Here is a 14,342-nt window from a genome sequence, read left to right on the forward strand (position 1 = left end):
GACGTCCTAAATTCCAAGCCTCCCTCATCTTCCACAACGATCCGACACGATCCGTGCCCTCTCTTGGAAAGATTCTGCTCGATTTGATATTGATTTGCTCTAGCTAGGAATGGAGATTCACTCTTTCGCGCTCGGGATGGTGCATTAATTTCATTCGATACTTCTCTAGGGTACCCTGGGAAAAACAACTTCTGACAGTATGGCCCGCGGCGAAGTTTATGTGGGGCAACGCCGCAGCTATGCTGGTGCACTATGTACTGTGCGTTATCATGGTCCTCTTTCCAATACGAAGGGCGAATGGCTGGGAGTCGAATGGGATGATCCCAGCCGTGGCAAACACAATGGCCAGCACGAAGGTCAACAGATCTTCCAATGTCTTTCGTCCTCACCGACTGCTGCCTCGTTCGTGAGGCCTTCCCGCAATCCTGACCCGGAACGGACGCTTCTCGAGGCGGTCAAGTTCAAATATGCACCTGTCAGCAGTTCAGGTGTTAATGCCACCGTCAGCAGCGCCGCGGACGATATGATCGAGATATCAGGAAAGGTGGTAGAAGAAGTCGGGTTTGAGCGGATTCAGAAGCAATTATCTGTCCTGACCGATCTCAAGATTGTCCTGGTCGATGAGTTGGTGGTCTCAGGCATCGCTCGACGTGGCGCTTCCAAACAGCACATTCGCAATGCACAGCTCGAAGTCGAACGCACATGTCCAAACATTGTTGAACTTGACTTGGGTTGGAACGTCATTGAAACCTGGCGAGATATTGTGGACATGTGCATTCCCTTTCGGAAATTGAAGATCTTGAAGGCTGGCGGACTGCGCTTACGGGACTTCGAGGTCGACCATTCGCAGGAAGCATGTCCGTTTCAGAATGTCGAGGAGTTGCATCTAAACGAGGGTCTTCTCACTCCAGGGCAGATCCTCAACATTCTCTTCTCCCAAGGGCAATGTGGCTTTCCCTCTCTGAAGACGATATCACTATCACTGAACGAGCTGGGTTCGTTTGAGATAAATGGCGCCACAGTGGCGTCCCAATGTCCTGCTTTAACGACGTTAATTCTCGACAACAACCGATTTACAGATTTATCCTCTTTACCCGTTCTCTTCTCATTATTTCCCAACATCAAGACGCTTTCGTTCCAAGGAAATACTATCTCGAATCTGGGCCTCGACTCTTGTAGCTCTTCTACTTCGAGCATCTCGAAACTCGAAACCCTGAATCTGGCCCACAACCAAATCCGAGACTACTCATTCGTCAACAGTCTTCCGGATCTGTTTCCCAATCTCACTTCGCTACGCATCTCACGGAATCCATTGTACGAACAATCCACCACTTCGGACGAGGCTCAAAGTACCATTTCGGATTCTACTTCATACTATCTGACCCTCGCGCGGATCCCTCATCTGAAATCTCTGAATTATACGACCATCACACCGCGGGATAGGGAAGAAGGCGAGATCTATTACCTATCAGTCGCAGAGAAGGAACTGCGATCGCTACTGCAAAGAAATACAGCCAGGCTGCCACTAGACCAGGCGTCTGAAGCGCCATCCAGTCTTTCGCTGCAGGAAACGATCACGCTAGCCCGCAAAAGCCACCCGCTCTACTCTAGTCTCTGCCAAAAGTACGATCGTGAGGATATCCTTTGCCTGTATCTCCAACAACAAGAGTACGCAAACCGCTCTTCAAATGTCTCCCAGGAGAAGTCCGACTTTGAGGATTATGCGCCCGGTATGCTCGGCTCCCGGCTCGTGGACGCCTACTTCTATATCCCTCTCACTCACGCCTCTACCCCCACGATGGTGAAGCCATTCCAACGCCTCCTCCCGACAACAATATCGGTGTACCGCCTGAAGTCTCTCCTGGCCCGGCACTTCAACCTTCTGCCGCTACGGTTCAGATTAATTTACGAGTCGCATGAATACGACCCGGTCGAACCGATTTCGAGCACGAGGAACCCGGCTGCCGGAACTGGCGAGGCCAAAGATGCCTGGGATGCGTGGGGCGAGTGGGATGTCGACGAGGACAAGAACGAGGATGGTGACAACGATGGCAGCGGCAGCAACAGGAGCAGCAACGGTAATGGTGACGGTGATTGTCAAGGCGATGGAGGGGTCTCCCCAAGCCAAGAGAAACGTGTCAGCCATCTATCCACGGCTGACCGTGAAAACCTTCTGGACGGAGAAACCCAACCCACGACGGTTTCTATGCCCATGTACATCACACGCGAGGGCCACCGGTTCAAGAAGCGCGAGACTGAGGTCCTCGACGGAATGCGCCCTTGGGGAGACTTCTTGGACCTGGATACCGGCCACGGCCACAGTCACAGCCACAGTCATGATTTGGACCTGCAAGGCGCACATGCCGGCCAGTGGAGTAGTAGTAGGAGGAGGAAGAGAGAGGTGAAGGTTCGTGTTGAACCCCATGTTACCATATGACCCGAGCGACCAGCACGAGTGGGGATATCGGGTTTGGTTCGTTCTCGGGCGCTTTTTCGCAAATTATTTTTGTCCCTTTTTCTTTTGGTACAGTAGAGTAGATAAGACGGTGCTTGCTTTGGAACCAACAAAGCCCAATATTTGCACGACATCGATCTTTAGAAACAGAAAAGCTCCCTAGGGCCTCGAGGGCTCTCAATCATCATCCAAGTTACCAACAATGACCTTCTCGTTCCTTAAATCCACCACCTCCTTCACCCTCGCCTTCTCCTGGCCGCGACCAATCCTATCCGCTCTCGCCTCTTCTTCCGGATCCAATTGGAACTTTCTCATTCGTGAACCTATCCTGTCGTCGACGACCATGTCGCTGATCCAGATCGGCTCGTAGAGCGCGTCATCATCCTTGCGGGGTTTGCGCACGGATTTGTGCCACTTGGGTTCCTCCTGAATGAGCAGGGACTGTTGTTCCCATTCTGTTTGGTTCTGGGAAGGCGATGAAGTCGAGGATGGAGAGGCGTCGGATTCGGGGGATTTTGTAGCCACAAGGTCCGCGTGCAGATCTGACTGATCCGTGGAGAAAGTGGACGACAAGGAACTCTGTTCGTACGGTCTACTTGCGGCGAGGACAATGGCAGCTGTCTCGCGACCAATTTGATCCGCCAGATATCGACGCGTGAGAAAGTGATATATCCTCTGAGGGGTCTTGAGGAAGCCTAAGAGATGCTGTTGGTGGATTGGTTGAGACGGTTCGAAGCTGTTTGGAGTATGGGGCGATAAGGTGGCAGATGAGTATTTATCGACGGGGAGGTATGTTGGAGGAGGGTATGGGTTTTTCTTCGCTTCCTCTTTCTTCTCCTCTTCACTTGTGTTCCTTTCCGATTCGGGTTTCGACATTTCCGGGGTTTCGGTGGCTGTTGCGGAATTATCTGTTCGAGCTTCGATGGGAGGATGGGGAGACAGCGGTTCAGCTTCGGAGATGGAGATAGGTTCAGGCGCTGCTGGAGGTTCATCGACTGGTCCTAGCCAACCCTCATGCAGTCCTCTTATGTATTCCTTCCAAGTATGTCTTCCAAGGACTAGATCCCCACGAACTCCAGGCTCTGGCACGATCTGCATCTTGTCCCGAATCATATCTATCGATGCTTCGGTGTCCATCTCTGGTTCGGTAGAGTTGGCCCCTTTTTCGCCCTTTTTCCGCCGCAACCTTCGTATTTGTTCTGCTGTCCCATATCGTACATCTCCCTCCTTCCGACCCTCGATTACGTCGTAGTCCATTGCCGCGGCCACTAATACGGGCTTGACATAATCTTTGAAATACTGTCGCGACGGTCGGATGCCATCCCCCGGCGGAGCGGATAAGAAGATAGTCAATTTGCGGCGCATCTGATTTGGTGATAGAGGCTCTTGGGCGATATGAGCGACCAAGTCGCACCATTTCTGTTGGGCTTTCTTCTTTTCCCTCCTATCGTAGACAACAGCTGCAGTCCAGGAACCGACAATGGTTAAAAAGATCATCCAATTCCGCGAAGGCAATCTCAGGCGGAAGTTGGGCATTCCTGGGGCATGTCAGGCAAAGGTTGTTAGATACTGGGCGCTGAGAACTGACCCATCATTCGAAGCGCGGGATTTTGTTTAGGGGGCTTGGGAGCCTCATATTTGGCGCCCTCAGGTAGGCCATCTGGCTTTGAAGGATTTAGACCGTCTGCCATTGTGTCGATGGCGCCCCGGCCTCAAGCTTGTGGATGGCCAGGTAGTGGTGGTTGCTCCCAAAGAGCATGCGCGTGCATGGTCCGCCAGAAAAAAAAGTGACGATCGGATATGCTGCTCCGACAATGGTCTGTGAATGGGCTCGGGCTACTTTCTCTTAATACTCAATCTGTATAATTGGACTCGGGATACTTTCCCTTAGGGCTCACAGTCCCTGTCGTCTGCCCCTCGCCCCCTAAAGGAGCCTGGAACCATTACCGCTCATTCCAAACACCGGGAGTCACAGCGAGCACACCTCTTAACCGGTGTTCAAAAGAAACAACTCATAGGTATGTACGTGCCCATAGTAGGCCCACTGTCTGACGAAGAGCTGGGTAGAGGATACCAGGACTCTCCCACCCGAGACACAGGTTACCTTGATATCTTCCGCTTGGCCGTGTGCCTCAAATCGACTGATTTTGTGCCTGTGCTCTGTGCACAATTTGACGTCGGGATCACTGTTTCACACAAGAAGCTGTGCGAGATAGAAACAGAAAGACAAGCGAGGTGTGTGACCACGCGAGCAGCCAGATGGCATCCTCGCCGTGGCTTCTTTGCCATAGCTCTACTGTGTGCAAGTGGGATGTCAGCCCAGGGTAGGAGGCTGAGAACCAATCGCGTGGTTGTGCCTGGCGATGAAGTCAGTTCTGCCGTGCAATTGGGACACAGGCGTGAAGAATGATCCCCATCGATGCTGGAAGACCCCCTTTGGACACCCAAACACCCAGGAGTCTCTTTAAGCTTGCCTCTAGTGCAGCGGGCTGCCTCCAGTGGGCTGCCTCCAGTGGGCTTGTGGGCACTTGCCCCTAATTCTTAGGCTGTAGCTAGACCCTTTCCCACCCTGCAGTAACCGATGTCCATGCAGCGCACCCTATTTTTCTGCACCGTTTCCCATGCACCTCCTTCTCTTCTACATATGCCCTCTTCACCTTGCTCTTGTCCTTTGCTCTGGAAAAGTGAAGGGAGTCCCGCTTTCCTTGCCTGATCGTCACTCACCTGGTCGATTGAGCAAGAGTCTGCCACTCTCACAGTCGCAGTAATTGAGCTCAACGAAGCGCAAGACTACACCGACTACGGTCGGTCTAAGGGGAATTTGTTTACACCGTCTCCGGTGGGAGGAGGTTTCAGTTCAATTACTTGTGATACTCCCAAGGCATCTGCGACTAAAAGGAGTGCCTGCAACCTGGTCAGCCAGAGGCACAGCCCAGCAGTCTCCCCTCCTCTAACTCCCTTGCGCTGGCCCTTTGATCTGCTGCACAATGGACCACGACAACAACCGTCTTCGATTGAACTTTCAGTTCGACAACCAGCATAATTTTGACGCTGCCAATGCTCGAATGTATCCTACCACTCCGTCCACCTTTCCTCAGCCGATCTATGGCACTCAACAGCAGGATTATGCCAGCGGTCTCGTCTCGCCGAACCCCAACGCCAACGCTGGCTATTTCTTGAACCAACAATACCCTCCCCAGTCGCAGCAGCCTCAATATCAGCAGCAATATCAATACCAACCACAAGGTGGTCTCCAATCTCCTCAACCCGCCTACCAAGCGAATTCGAGACCCTACATGGCCAACAATAACGATGGGACAAGCGGGCTCATTCAACAGTTTTCAAACCAAGATTTGAGTGCCACACCACGTGGCAATGTCAACCGCACTCCGTCACCTGCCATGTCGCGTCCTCGGACAGCAGGCGAAACCAGACAAGTCCAGAATCCCTACCAGAGCCATCTAGCGCCACCAATGCCGAGGCCTTCACCAAAGCCCGAAGAGGAGGAACAACCAAACCCGCGCAGATACTCTGATAATGTTCTTAAACGAGGCACGGCCGCTAAACAATTGGTCAACAGTTTTTTCCAGGAGAATATTGAGCGAGCCAGGGATAGGAATAGTCGTGCGAAGGAGCTGGAGTCGCTGCTGAAGAACCCAGCCGTCAGCGACATTGACAAGCAAAAAGAAATGAATACGCTCGCGCAGAAAGAGGCACGTTTCTTGCGTTTTATCCGGACGCGGGAAGTGCCCTCGAACTTCACTACTATCAAGGTCATTGGGAAAGGAGCATTCGGAGAGGTCAAACTGGTGCAACGCAAGACGGACGGGAAAATCTATGCTTTGAAGTCTCTGATAAAGTCGGAGATGTTCAAAAAAGATCAATTGGCCCACGTCCGGGCAGAGCGTGATATCCTGGCAGATTCTAAAGACAACCCCTGGCTCGTCAAGCTGCATGCCTCGTTCCAGGACAACACGTACTTGTACATGCTGATGGAATTCTTACCCGGTGGCGATCTGATGACCATGCTGATCAAATACGAAATCTTCTCGGAAGACATCACACGGTTTTACATGGCTGAGATCGTCATGGCCATTGAGGCCGTACATAAGCTTGGCTTCCTCCATCGGTAAGAGCGCCCAAATCATTTCCCAGAGTGTCAAGTTGACCGTTGTTTCAGTGACATCAAACCAGATAACATTCTCCTGGATAGAGGAGGTCATATCAAGTTGACAGACTTTGGTCTCTCCACCGGCGGTCGTAAACAGCACGAGAACTCGTACTACCAGGCACTCCTCAAAGCTGGAGCCAACGACAAGTCAGGGAATCGGAATTCGATGGCTCTGAATGAGCAGATCAATCTGACGGTGAGCAACCGAGGACTGGTCAATACTTGGAGGAAATCGCGTCGTCACATGGCCTACTCGACCGTTGGAACTCCGGATTACATTGCTCCTGAAATTTTTCTCGGGCAAGGTTATACCTATCTATGCGACTGGTGGTCAGTGGGAGCCATCATGTTTGAGTGCTTGGTTGGCTGGCCGCCCTTCTGTGCCGAAGACACACATGACACCTATCGCAAGATTGTCAACTGGCGGGAATCATTGTACTTCCCAGATGAACTGGTCTTGGGTCGAGATGCTGAAGACATGATCAGAAGGTACGCGAACTGGCTGAGCGGCTAGATATTCTCTGATGCTGACCCGTATAGTTTTCTCTGTGACGCCAATGATCGATTGGGCAAGGAAGGTGGAGCTCATGATGGGGCATCGTCCATCAAGAAACATCCCTTCTTCCGGGGAGTGGTCTGGGATCAATTGCGGAAGATCCGAGCGCCATTCGAACCCAAACTGTCATCGAACATCGACGTCAGCTACTTCCCCATTGACGAGATTCCTCAGGAGGACAACAGCGCAATGCATCGAGCGCAAGCCAAGCAGATCTCGCCGGAACAAGACGCCGAAATGAGCTTGCCATTTATTGGATACACTTATAAAGCGTTTACTGCCTTCCAGAACTCATAGGGAAGAATGTTGTGACTTGCAAAAAGAGAATGGGCGAAAGAGGACGAGGGGGGTATGAGAATATCACATCTCTAGCATGAATGTTGATGATAGAATGCATGTGGCGCTAGAATGTCGGGCTCAAAGGCATTCGAGATATAGGTATCAGGCGAAGCTGGTGATGAATCAACTACCACATCCTGGTTAAGGCACGGGCGAAAGCGACGCATTTCCATGGCTATGAACCACATTTACCCAGCCCGCACAGGGTTGCATTGGTCTACAGAAATGATGCTATGCAAGCACTCTCTTTTTTGTTACAGCTGTTAGCATGTCTTAGCGACAATTTAATTGACCGACAAAGATTGTAGGTCCCAGAGACTTGGGTGCTTCTATGTACATATCACTCCGGACTAGTACATCGTAGCGCTGAGCATCGCTCACATGACGAGTACTTGTACATAGCTGACTGATGACGTCATACGCGTCCCGTTCGTATCAAAGTGTTTCGTTCCCTTCGGTTCAAGTTCGCTATGCGCTTTTGCCAGTAAGCCTCGACTCCAACACAGAGAGAGCCAGTATCAGTCCGCTTCTTGACCTCAAATGTGCCTGTCTCGAGGATGGATGTGAGTCGTCACCGTGATTTACCCACCGCCATAATGCCCGCTAACCCAGGGCCGTGTTACCAGGTGTTTTATGCCTACACGTATGGCACAGCAATATGGCTCGGTATGCAAGCAATACTGCTGATTCTTATGCCCAAGTTGGCCGTCATGATGCTGGCAAACGACGGGCATCAGACTTCAGGTAAGAATCATAGATGATACAACCCAAGCGGTCATCCTCTGCGGTTGCTTCTGAGGTCCTCCCCGGTTACGAGCCCCTCTGACGAGCCTCGGACCCCGAACAAAACAGAAGTCGAAGTCTATTTAAGCCGATCACTAGGCTTTGCCCTAGTTCTGATTGCGGTGATAACCATGTTCTTTACGGGCACAATCCCATTGTCATCGAGCATCAGTGAGCCGGTCAGCTTGGAGGACAACGATCCCAAGGCCCCCTACGCCGGACCGATACTACAGGTTACGACGTTTTTCCACAGCCTCAGCACGGTATATTGCTACATGCGATACGTGAACTACGAACAAACGGCGTACATGCTCGGAGCTCTGGGGTACGGGATTATGGCCAGTGTAGGACTGTGGAGCGTGATATTTGGGAGTACGGAGGCCAGGCGGTCGAAGAGGACAGGGGCAGATAAGCGAACGTGGGGATTTCCATTCAAAAACTCACAAGCTTATGACAAGAGAAAGGATAGGAAGATGGGGTGACGGTTGGAATTGGACAGGTGCAACGAGGTGGTACTCCGCGGCACGCCAGTCCCATCTTTGAGACCATTGACGGTCAGACACACCTTGCTTGGAATAAGGTCCGGCGCATATCGACGCAAGGGTCGGTATTCGAACGGTACGGCTCTGACTGAGGAAAATATTACCCTGTAGAGTAGTGGGGAGGTCGCTATGGATCGAGTACGCAGTATATCACGGCGTGCGGCAGTCACGGGATGGATCGCCGAGTGGATGGACCGCCTCGCCGCTTACTAACGCGGATTTCGAATGACGCCTTGGGCTTGAAATGACGAGTGCAGCACGAGGCACTGGCCGAGTTTGCCAACTTGCCAACCTTGGGCCTCTGCTTGGACTCTGCCAAGTCATCGCCAAATTTCTTTTCCACCTTTCTGTTCTCAGCCCTCACTCAGCCTTCCCTTCTGACACGCCGCTTTATCACGAACCTGAACCTGCGCATCCTCCATCTCGTTAATTGCCCTTTAGCAATGGAGGCCGACACTCTCCAAACCTTCGCCGCGGCGGTTCAACAACAATATCCTGCTTTCAGCAATGAGAATGACAGCGCCTCACAAGATGCTGCCGCCGCTGCTGGATACGCCCCTGCTGAATCCCTCAACGCCAGCCCTCACAACCAATCCTATCCCATAATCCTGCCACCACTCCTACTGCCACAACAGACGAACAGCCCTCCCAACTCTCAGACCCAGACTCGAAGACAAAGCAATAATTCGAGGAATACAAGCGGTACAAGTGCGAATGTCGCTATGCGCAGTCCCCAGCAGGCGCGCCCTGCCACGTCGGCTCAGACTCGAGCTTTCCAGAACGCGGGCTCGACCACCCCGTCTCGCAGTGGCGGCGTCGCTTCGAATACGACTCCTCAAACGCAGGCCACGCAGATGAGCCAGCAGCCGGATGACTTGCAGGCGCAGCCAGACCCGGCGCAATCCCAGAAGCAGAATGGCTTCGTCTTCAGAAACTCCTCGTCTGCATATCCGAATGGCACTCCCACCCCTGCTCGATCTTCGTCAAAACAGTCACAAGTCTACACCACACCACATGGCGTGGTCCAAACTGACCCCTGGATGTCCCATTACCAACACACCCCTTCCACCACTGAAGGCAATGCCGGCTCCAACGCCAACGCCAACGCCAACAACGATAACGGAGAAACCGACCCTGTTATTGCGGCAAACCCCTTCAGCGACACCTTCCCTTTAGTTCTTCACCCGCCAAACCTCGAGGAGTGGCGCAACAGACTTTTCAATATCGTTCAACCACTGGTGCTGTCCGAAGAAGAGTTCCTCACCTACTTTCCCCATGTTGACAATATCTACTCCCATCGTTCCACTCAAAAATACAAGCGTAAGGCCTTCGTTAGCCACTACTGGGACTGTCGACTGAAGGGTCGCCCCAGTGGGACCCCCAAGAGTGATGATCCCAACAAGCAGAAGCGCAAGCGTCAGGCTCGGGAGCGAGATCTGTGCGATGTCAAGATCAAGATCACGGAGTACTTCAGTGCCGAGGACGCGAGGAAAATGGGGTTGGGGGCGGGGAACGACACGAACGGCGTCGACAGCAGTGCTAATGCTAACGGTACCATGCCGAATGATATGGGCACTTATGGGGGCGTAGACAACAGCGAACTAACCATTGTGATGGAAGACGGCAGCCACGGTCTAGGCGGCGTTGGTAGTGGTGGTGCTTCTCTTCACAACTCTACGAACCCCATGGATCCGAATTTTGGCTTGCTCGAACTTCCCCGTCCTCTACCGCGAGGCCACCCCGGCGCTGATGGAAAACGATGGTTCACCATTCAACGTGTCCGAGGCAACCCGGGGGGTGGAGCTATCAAGGACTCGAAACGAGACAGTAATGCCACCGGCGACGCAGAAGACGAAATACATCACTCCCTGTTGGATCCCAATCTGAATTCCGATTTGGATCACAAGCATACTCTCGAAGAAAGCGATCGGATTAAGAAGAATAGCGTGCAACGGTGGCTGTTGAAGGAAGAAAAGGAGAAGAAGCGATTGAGTGTAAGTGTTTCCTCCAAAGCTCATGACCATTCGAGCGCTTCCACTGTTTCTATCCCTGGCCAGTCTCCTGCCCACCGTTGTTTTACAACGGAATCTGTTTGGGTCTTCCACTTGTACTCACTCAATCTCGCTCAGCGCAACTGATCATTCCTCACTAGAAAATCCCCACCCTCACTTCCCTCGATCAATTCTCATCAAACAACGAGTCGACGTCTCCTTCGTTCAAAGCCTCTGGAATGGCTTTCTTCACTGCCCGGTCTCACGCCGCTCCCGCCCCTACAAAGATGACCTTCTTCGCCAATTCCTTTTGCCCCTTCGCACAACGCATCTGGATCGCCCTAGAAATCAAGGGTATTCCGTATCAGATGGTGGAAATAATGCCCGCAACTCTCGACAGTTACAGACCACCAGAGATGTTGGAGGTGAACCCTGAAGGGAATATTCCGTGTATAAGACATGGGAATTGGGGCGTCTGGGAAAGCGGCGTTGTTTTGGAGTACCTCGAAGATTTATCTATGGGGCATTCCCTCCTGCCCCTGGGCAACCCGCAACTGAGAGCACATTGCCGGCTGTGGACGGACCATATCAACCGCAAAATTCTCCCAAGTTTTTACAGCTTGCTGCTGACTCCGCCTCCTTCGCCCAACGTCGAACAGCCACTGGGTCTAGACGGCATGCAAGTCGACGGCGATGCACACGCACAAGTCACAAACGCGGCGTCAGCGGCGCAACATAGCATGCTCGTCGCCACGTTACAAAAGAACATCACTGCGTTGGTCAACGCCAGCCATGCGACAGGGCCATTCTTCCTGGGCAATGAGATTGGGTTTGTTGATGTGGTCTTTGCGCCCTGGATCATCCGGCTCTCCCGCGTCTTGAGCTATTATCGCAACTTTCCCAAACCGGAAGTTGGCACGCGCTGGAGGCAGTGGGTTGATGCTATTGAAGGGGACGATCGTGTGAGAAGGACCGTGAGTGACGAAAACTCTTACCATGGCGTGTATAGAGGTGTGGGCGAGGACGGATGGTGCGCGAAAGACGTGCATAAGCCCATTGTGGAGATTCAGTATGCGAGGAAAGTCGTTGCGCAGGAGGGGTTCGGCTTAGGCGGTGATGTATGGGGGCGTTTGCCCGAGGAGGAGGCCGCCCATAATCCTGACGGTATTGGGCAGACTGTATCCTGAACACCTCATCTGAGCGCGGCAAGTGAAAGTACGGTGGGAGTTTGTTGCACGGAGGGTTGCAAGGCTGGCGAGCTGTACATCCCAGTTCCATGACCTCGTGTGACAAAGCCATCATACAATTGAGACCTGACACGAAACGATGGAGGGCCCGGGGGCCTGCAGCCTTGAGCCGCAGTCTACTCTTTTCTATGGTCACTGGATGCTCGTATTAGACGTGAAACGGATAACGCGGATACGATGCAGATAGCCTGTCTATGGACCACGACTGGATGACCGATCCTCAGATTTCCGGACCGTGTTGTTTTCGTCTCACGAAGCACAGGTCGAGGAGCCAAGGCGTACCATACAGTACCACAACCGTGTCTACATTCTGCAGATAAGCCAATCATTGGGACTTTCAATTGAGGGTCCGGCGACCCGGGGAAGACTACGCGTGCACGTCGCAGTGTGTAGTAACGTGTTTCTGTCGTGTTATCCTTCGCCTCGCGGAACCCAGGTACGGACAGAGCAGAGGAGCTAGCTAGCTACATACATATAAATAGTCGGTATAAGCTACTCCATACACGTAGAAAACGAGAGACCAAGCGAGACAAAAGCAGCCATAACAACAACGATTAGCACGGCGAGAACGAGGGCGATGGGAGCTATCAAGGTACTAGGAAGGACCTCGAGGTAGGAAGAGACACCGTCAGTGATGGGCGCTGGAACGGTGGATTGGGGGCTTGATGGCGTTCGACATGCCATTCGTTGCCATGCTCGCTGTCCATTGCCCAGAAAGCACGCTGTGTGTACTCTGTACACGTTCAGGTAGGATAGGGCGGAGCCAATACACACATGTAAGTACCGTCTACGGTGCGTCAAAACTCCAATACACCTCCGCCTATCTTCCTTCCTTCCTTAAACAAGACGCTCGTTTGGTCGGAGGATCTAGGCTGGACTTGGTCTCAGAAGTCTTAGAAGTGGTACTTGTTGTTCCCAACCCGATTCGCCCAAGCGCCAAGAGGGAGAGTCGCTCATAAAGGCGTCCGCATCGTATCGTCGACGGAAACGGAAGGAGTGGCATCCTCTGTGGCTATAGCACCGGGACTTATATTGGCCAATTCGGCTTGCACAGGCATGGTTGTCGTTGTTGTTGTTGTTGTTGTTGTCGTCGTCGTCGTCGTCGGTTTTGTCACAAAACCAAAGCCGCCTCGGCCACTCCCGTCTGGCCCTCTCGGTGCCCGGATTGGTTCTTGACTCTGCTGCTGCTGCTGAGATACCCCAGAGGAATCGCGGAGCCCTCCGAGTCCGTTCTCCCGCTCCCGTCGCTGAATGTACGCCGAATCTGGCTTTGGAGCGTATGAGGGGTCATATAGTTCCCGATGTTGAGATCCGCCTCTTGATTGATTTCGTGAGTTTATGTTGTGGTTCCCCGCCGTACTTGCTCCTCCGCGGCGCCCTCCTCTGCCACCTCGACTGCGATTTGGCGTCGCGGATCTTGAACCTGGCGGAGTTAGACTCCCGGGACTGGAGGTTCCCGACTTGTTATGGCCGCCTTGCTGGTGAGTGGACAGTGTTGTACTGGTACTAGAGGTCCCGAACAGTTCTTGTCTCCGTTCTTCATATTTGCGCTGTTTCTCCTCCCGGTCCCTGGCGGCTTGGGCCTGTCGTTCCGCGACAGAGAGTTCGCGGGCCTTGACCTCTTCTTCGTCTTCGGACGACTCGCGGTCAGCGGAATTATTCTTATCACTGTTCAGGCTCAGATCTTGAAGACCGGCAGTAGGTGGTCGTGGTGACTGTGATTGTACTATGGGTCCTTTTCTCGAGAGGAGGATCGGAGGGGGTTTGAACTCGGACCGCAGCGGAACGACGTTGCGCGACTCGAGGAAGTAGTTGGTTTCCCTAGGGCCTTCACTGCAGTCAGGCCAAACCTGGGAATTAGTATACAGACTATGAGGCGGAAGAAGTTCTTTTTTGGGGGGGGGGGGAACCCCGTACGCTTCTGCCCACAGCCGGCGATTGAATTCAGCCTGCTGCGCCCTTCGCTGGGCTTTTGTCACTTTTGACGAGACTTTCTTGGGTTCCGAAGGAGCAGGTGGCGGTTCCTGGGGAAATAACGCTTAGCGACTCGAAGAAAGGGCTGTCAGAAAGGACCGCATCACATACATCGGCCGCATTGGACCACTCGTCCTCCCAGGCATCGGGAACCTTGCTCATCGCAAGCGCTATAAGGACTGGGGGAGAGGTAGACTCAAAGGGAAGGGGAGGTGGGCAGACGGAATGCTGGACATGTGCCGAAAAGTACGAGGAACCTGCCCAACAAGTAGTTGTTTACCCAG

The 14,342-nt window shown here is 52.9% G+C and overlaps 6 protein-coding genes across 6 annotated transcripts; 4 read left to right on the forward strand and 2 right to left on the reverse strand.

Moving 5' to 3' along the window:
- Positions 1-199: 199 nt before the first annotated feature.
- Positions 200-2,437, forward strand: Z519_03800 (uncharacterized protein; the record flags this gene model as incomplete). The annotated part of the gene is made up of 1 exon (XM_016761547.1): positions 200-2,437. One exon carries the CDS (start codon positions 200-202, stop codon positions 2,435-2,437), a length of 2,238 nt encoding a protein of 745 aa, XP_016621885.1.
- A 195-nt stretch (positions 2,438-2,632) lies between these two features.
- Z519_03801 (uncharacterized protein) lies at positions 2,633-4,146 on the reverse strand (the record flags this gene model as incomplete). The annotated part of the gene is made up of 2 exons (XM_016761548.1): positions 2,633-3,993; positions 4,044-4,146. The coding sequence occupies 2 exons, from the start codon at positions 4,144-4,146 to the stop codon at positions 2,633-2,635; spliced, it is 1,464 nt and encodes a 487-aa protein (XP_016621886.1).
- Positions 4,147-5,442: 1,296 nt separating this feature from the next.
- Positions 5,443-7,479, forward strand: Z519_03802 (uncharacterized protein; the record flags this gene model as incomplete). The annotated part of the gene is made up of 3 exons (XM_016761549.1): positions 5,443-6,584; positions 6,636-7,115; positions 7,167-7,479. 3 exons carry the CDS (start codon positions 5,443-5,445, stop codon positions 7,477-7,479), a joined length of 1,935 nt encoding a protein of 644 aa, XP_016621887.1.
- A 638-nt stretch (positions 7,480-8,117) lies between these two features.
- Positions 8,118-8,786, forward strand: Z519_03803 (uncharacterized protein; the record flags this gene model as incomplete). The annotated part of the gene is made up of 2 exons (XM_016761550.1): positions 8,118-8,265; positions 8,374-8,786. The coding sequence occupies 2 exons, from the start codon at positions 8,118-8,120 to the stop codon at positions 8,784-8,786; spliced, it is 561 nt and encodes a 186-aa protein (XP_016621888.1).
- Positions 8,787-9,289: 503 nt separating this feature from the next.
- Positions 9,290-12,024, forward strand: Z519_03804 (uncharacterized protein; the record flags this gene model as incomplete). Its single annotated transcript, XM_016761551.1, has 2 exons — positions 9,290-10,840; positions 10,999-12,024. The coding sequence occupies 2 exons, from the start codon at positions 9,290-9,292 to the stop codon at positions 12,022-12,024; spliced, it is 2,577 nt and encodes an 858-aa protein (XP_016621889.1).
- A 1,013-nt stretch (positions 12,025-13,037) lies between these two features.
- On the reverse strand, positions 13,038-14,220 carry Z519_03805 (uncharacterized protein; the record flags this gene model as incomplete). Its single annotated transcript, XM_016761552.1, has 3 exons — positions 13,038-13,917; positions 14,002-14,108; positions 14,170-14,220. The coding sequence occupies 3 exons, from the start codon at positions 14,218-14,220 to the stop codon at positions 13,038-13,040; spliced, it is 1,038 nt and encodes a 345-aa protein (XP_016621890.1).
- Between the last annotated feature and the right edge of the window lie 122 nt (positions 14,221-14,342).

This window comes from Cladophialophora bantiana, assembly GCF_000835475.1.
Source record: "Cladophialophora bantiana CBS 173.52 unplaced genomic scaffold supercont1.5, whole genome shotgun sequence".
In the NCBI taxonomy this organism is placed as follows: Eukaryota; Fungi; Ascomycota; class Eurotiomycetes; order Chaetothyriales; family Herpotrichiellaceae; genus Cladophialophora; species Cladophialophora bantiana.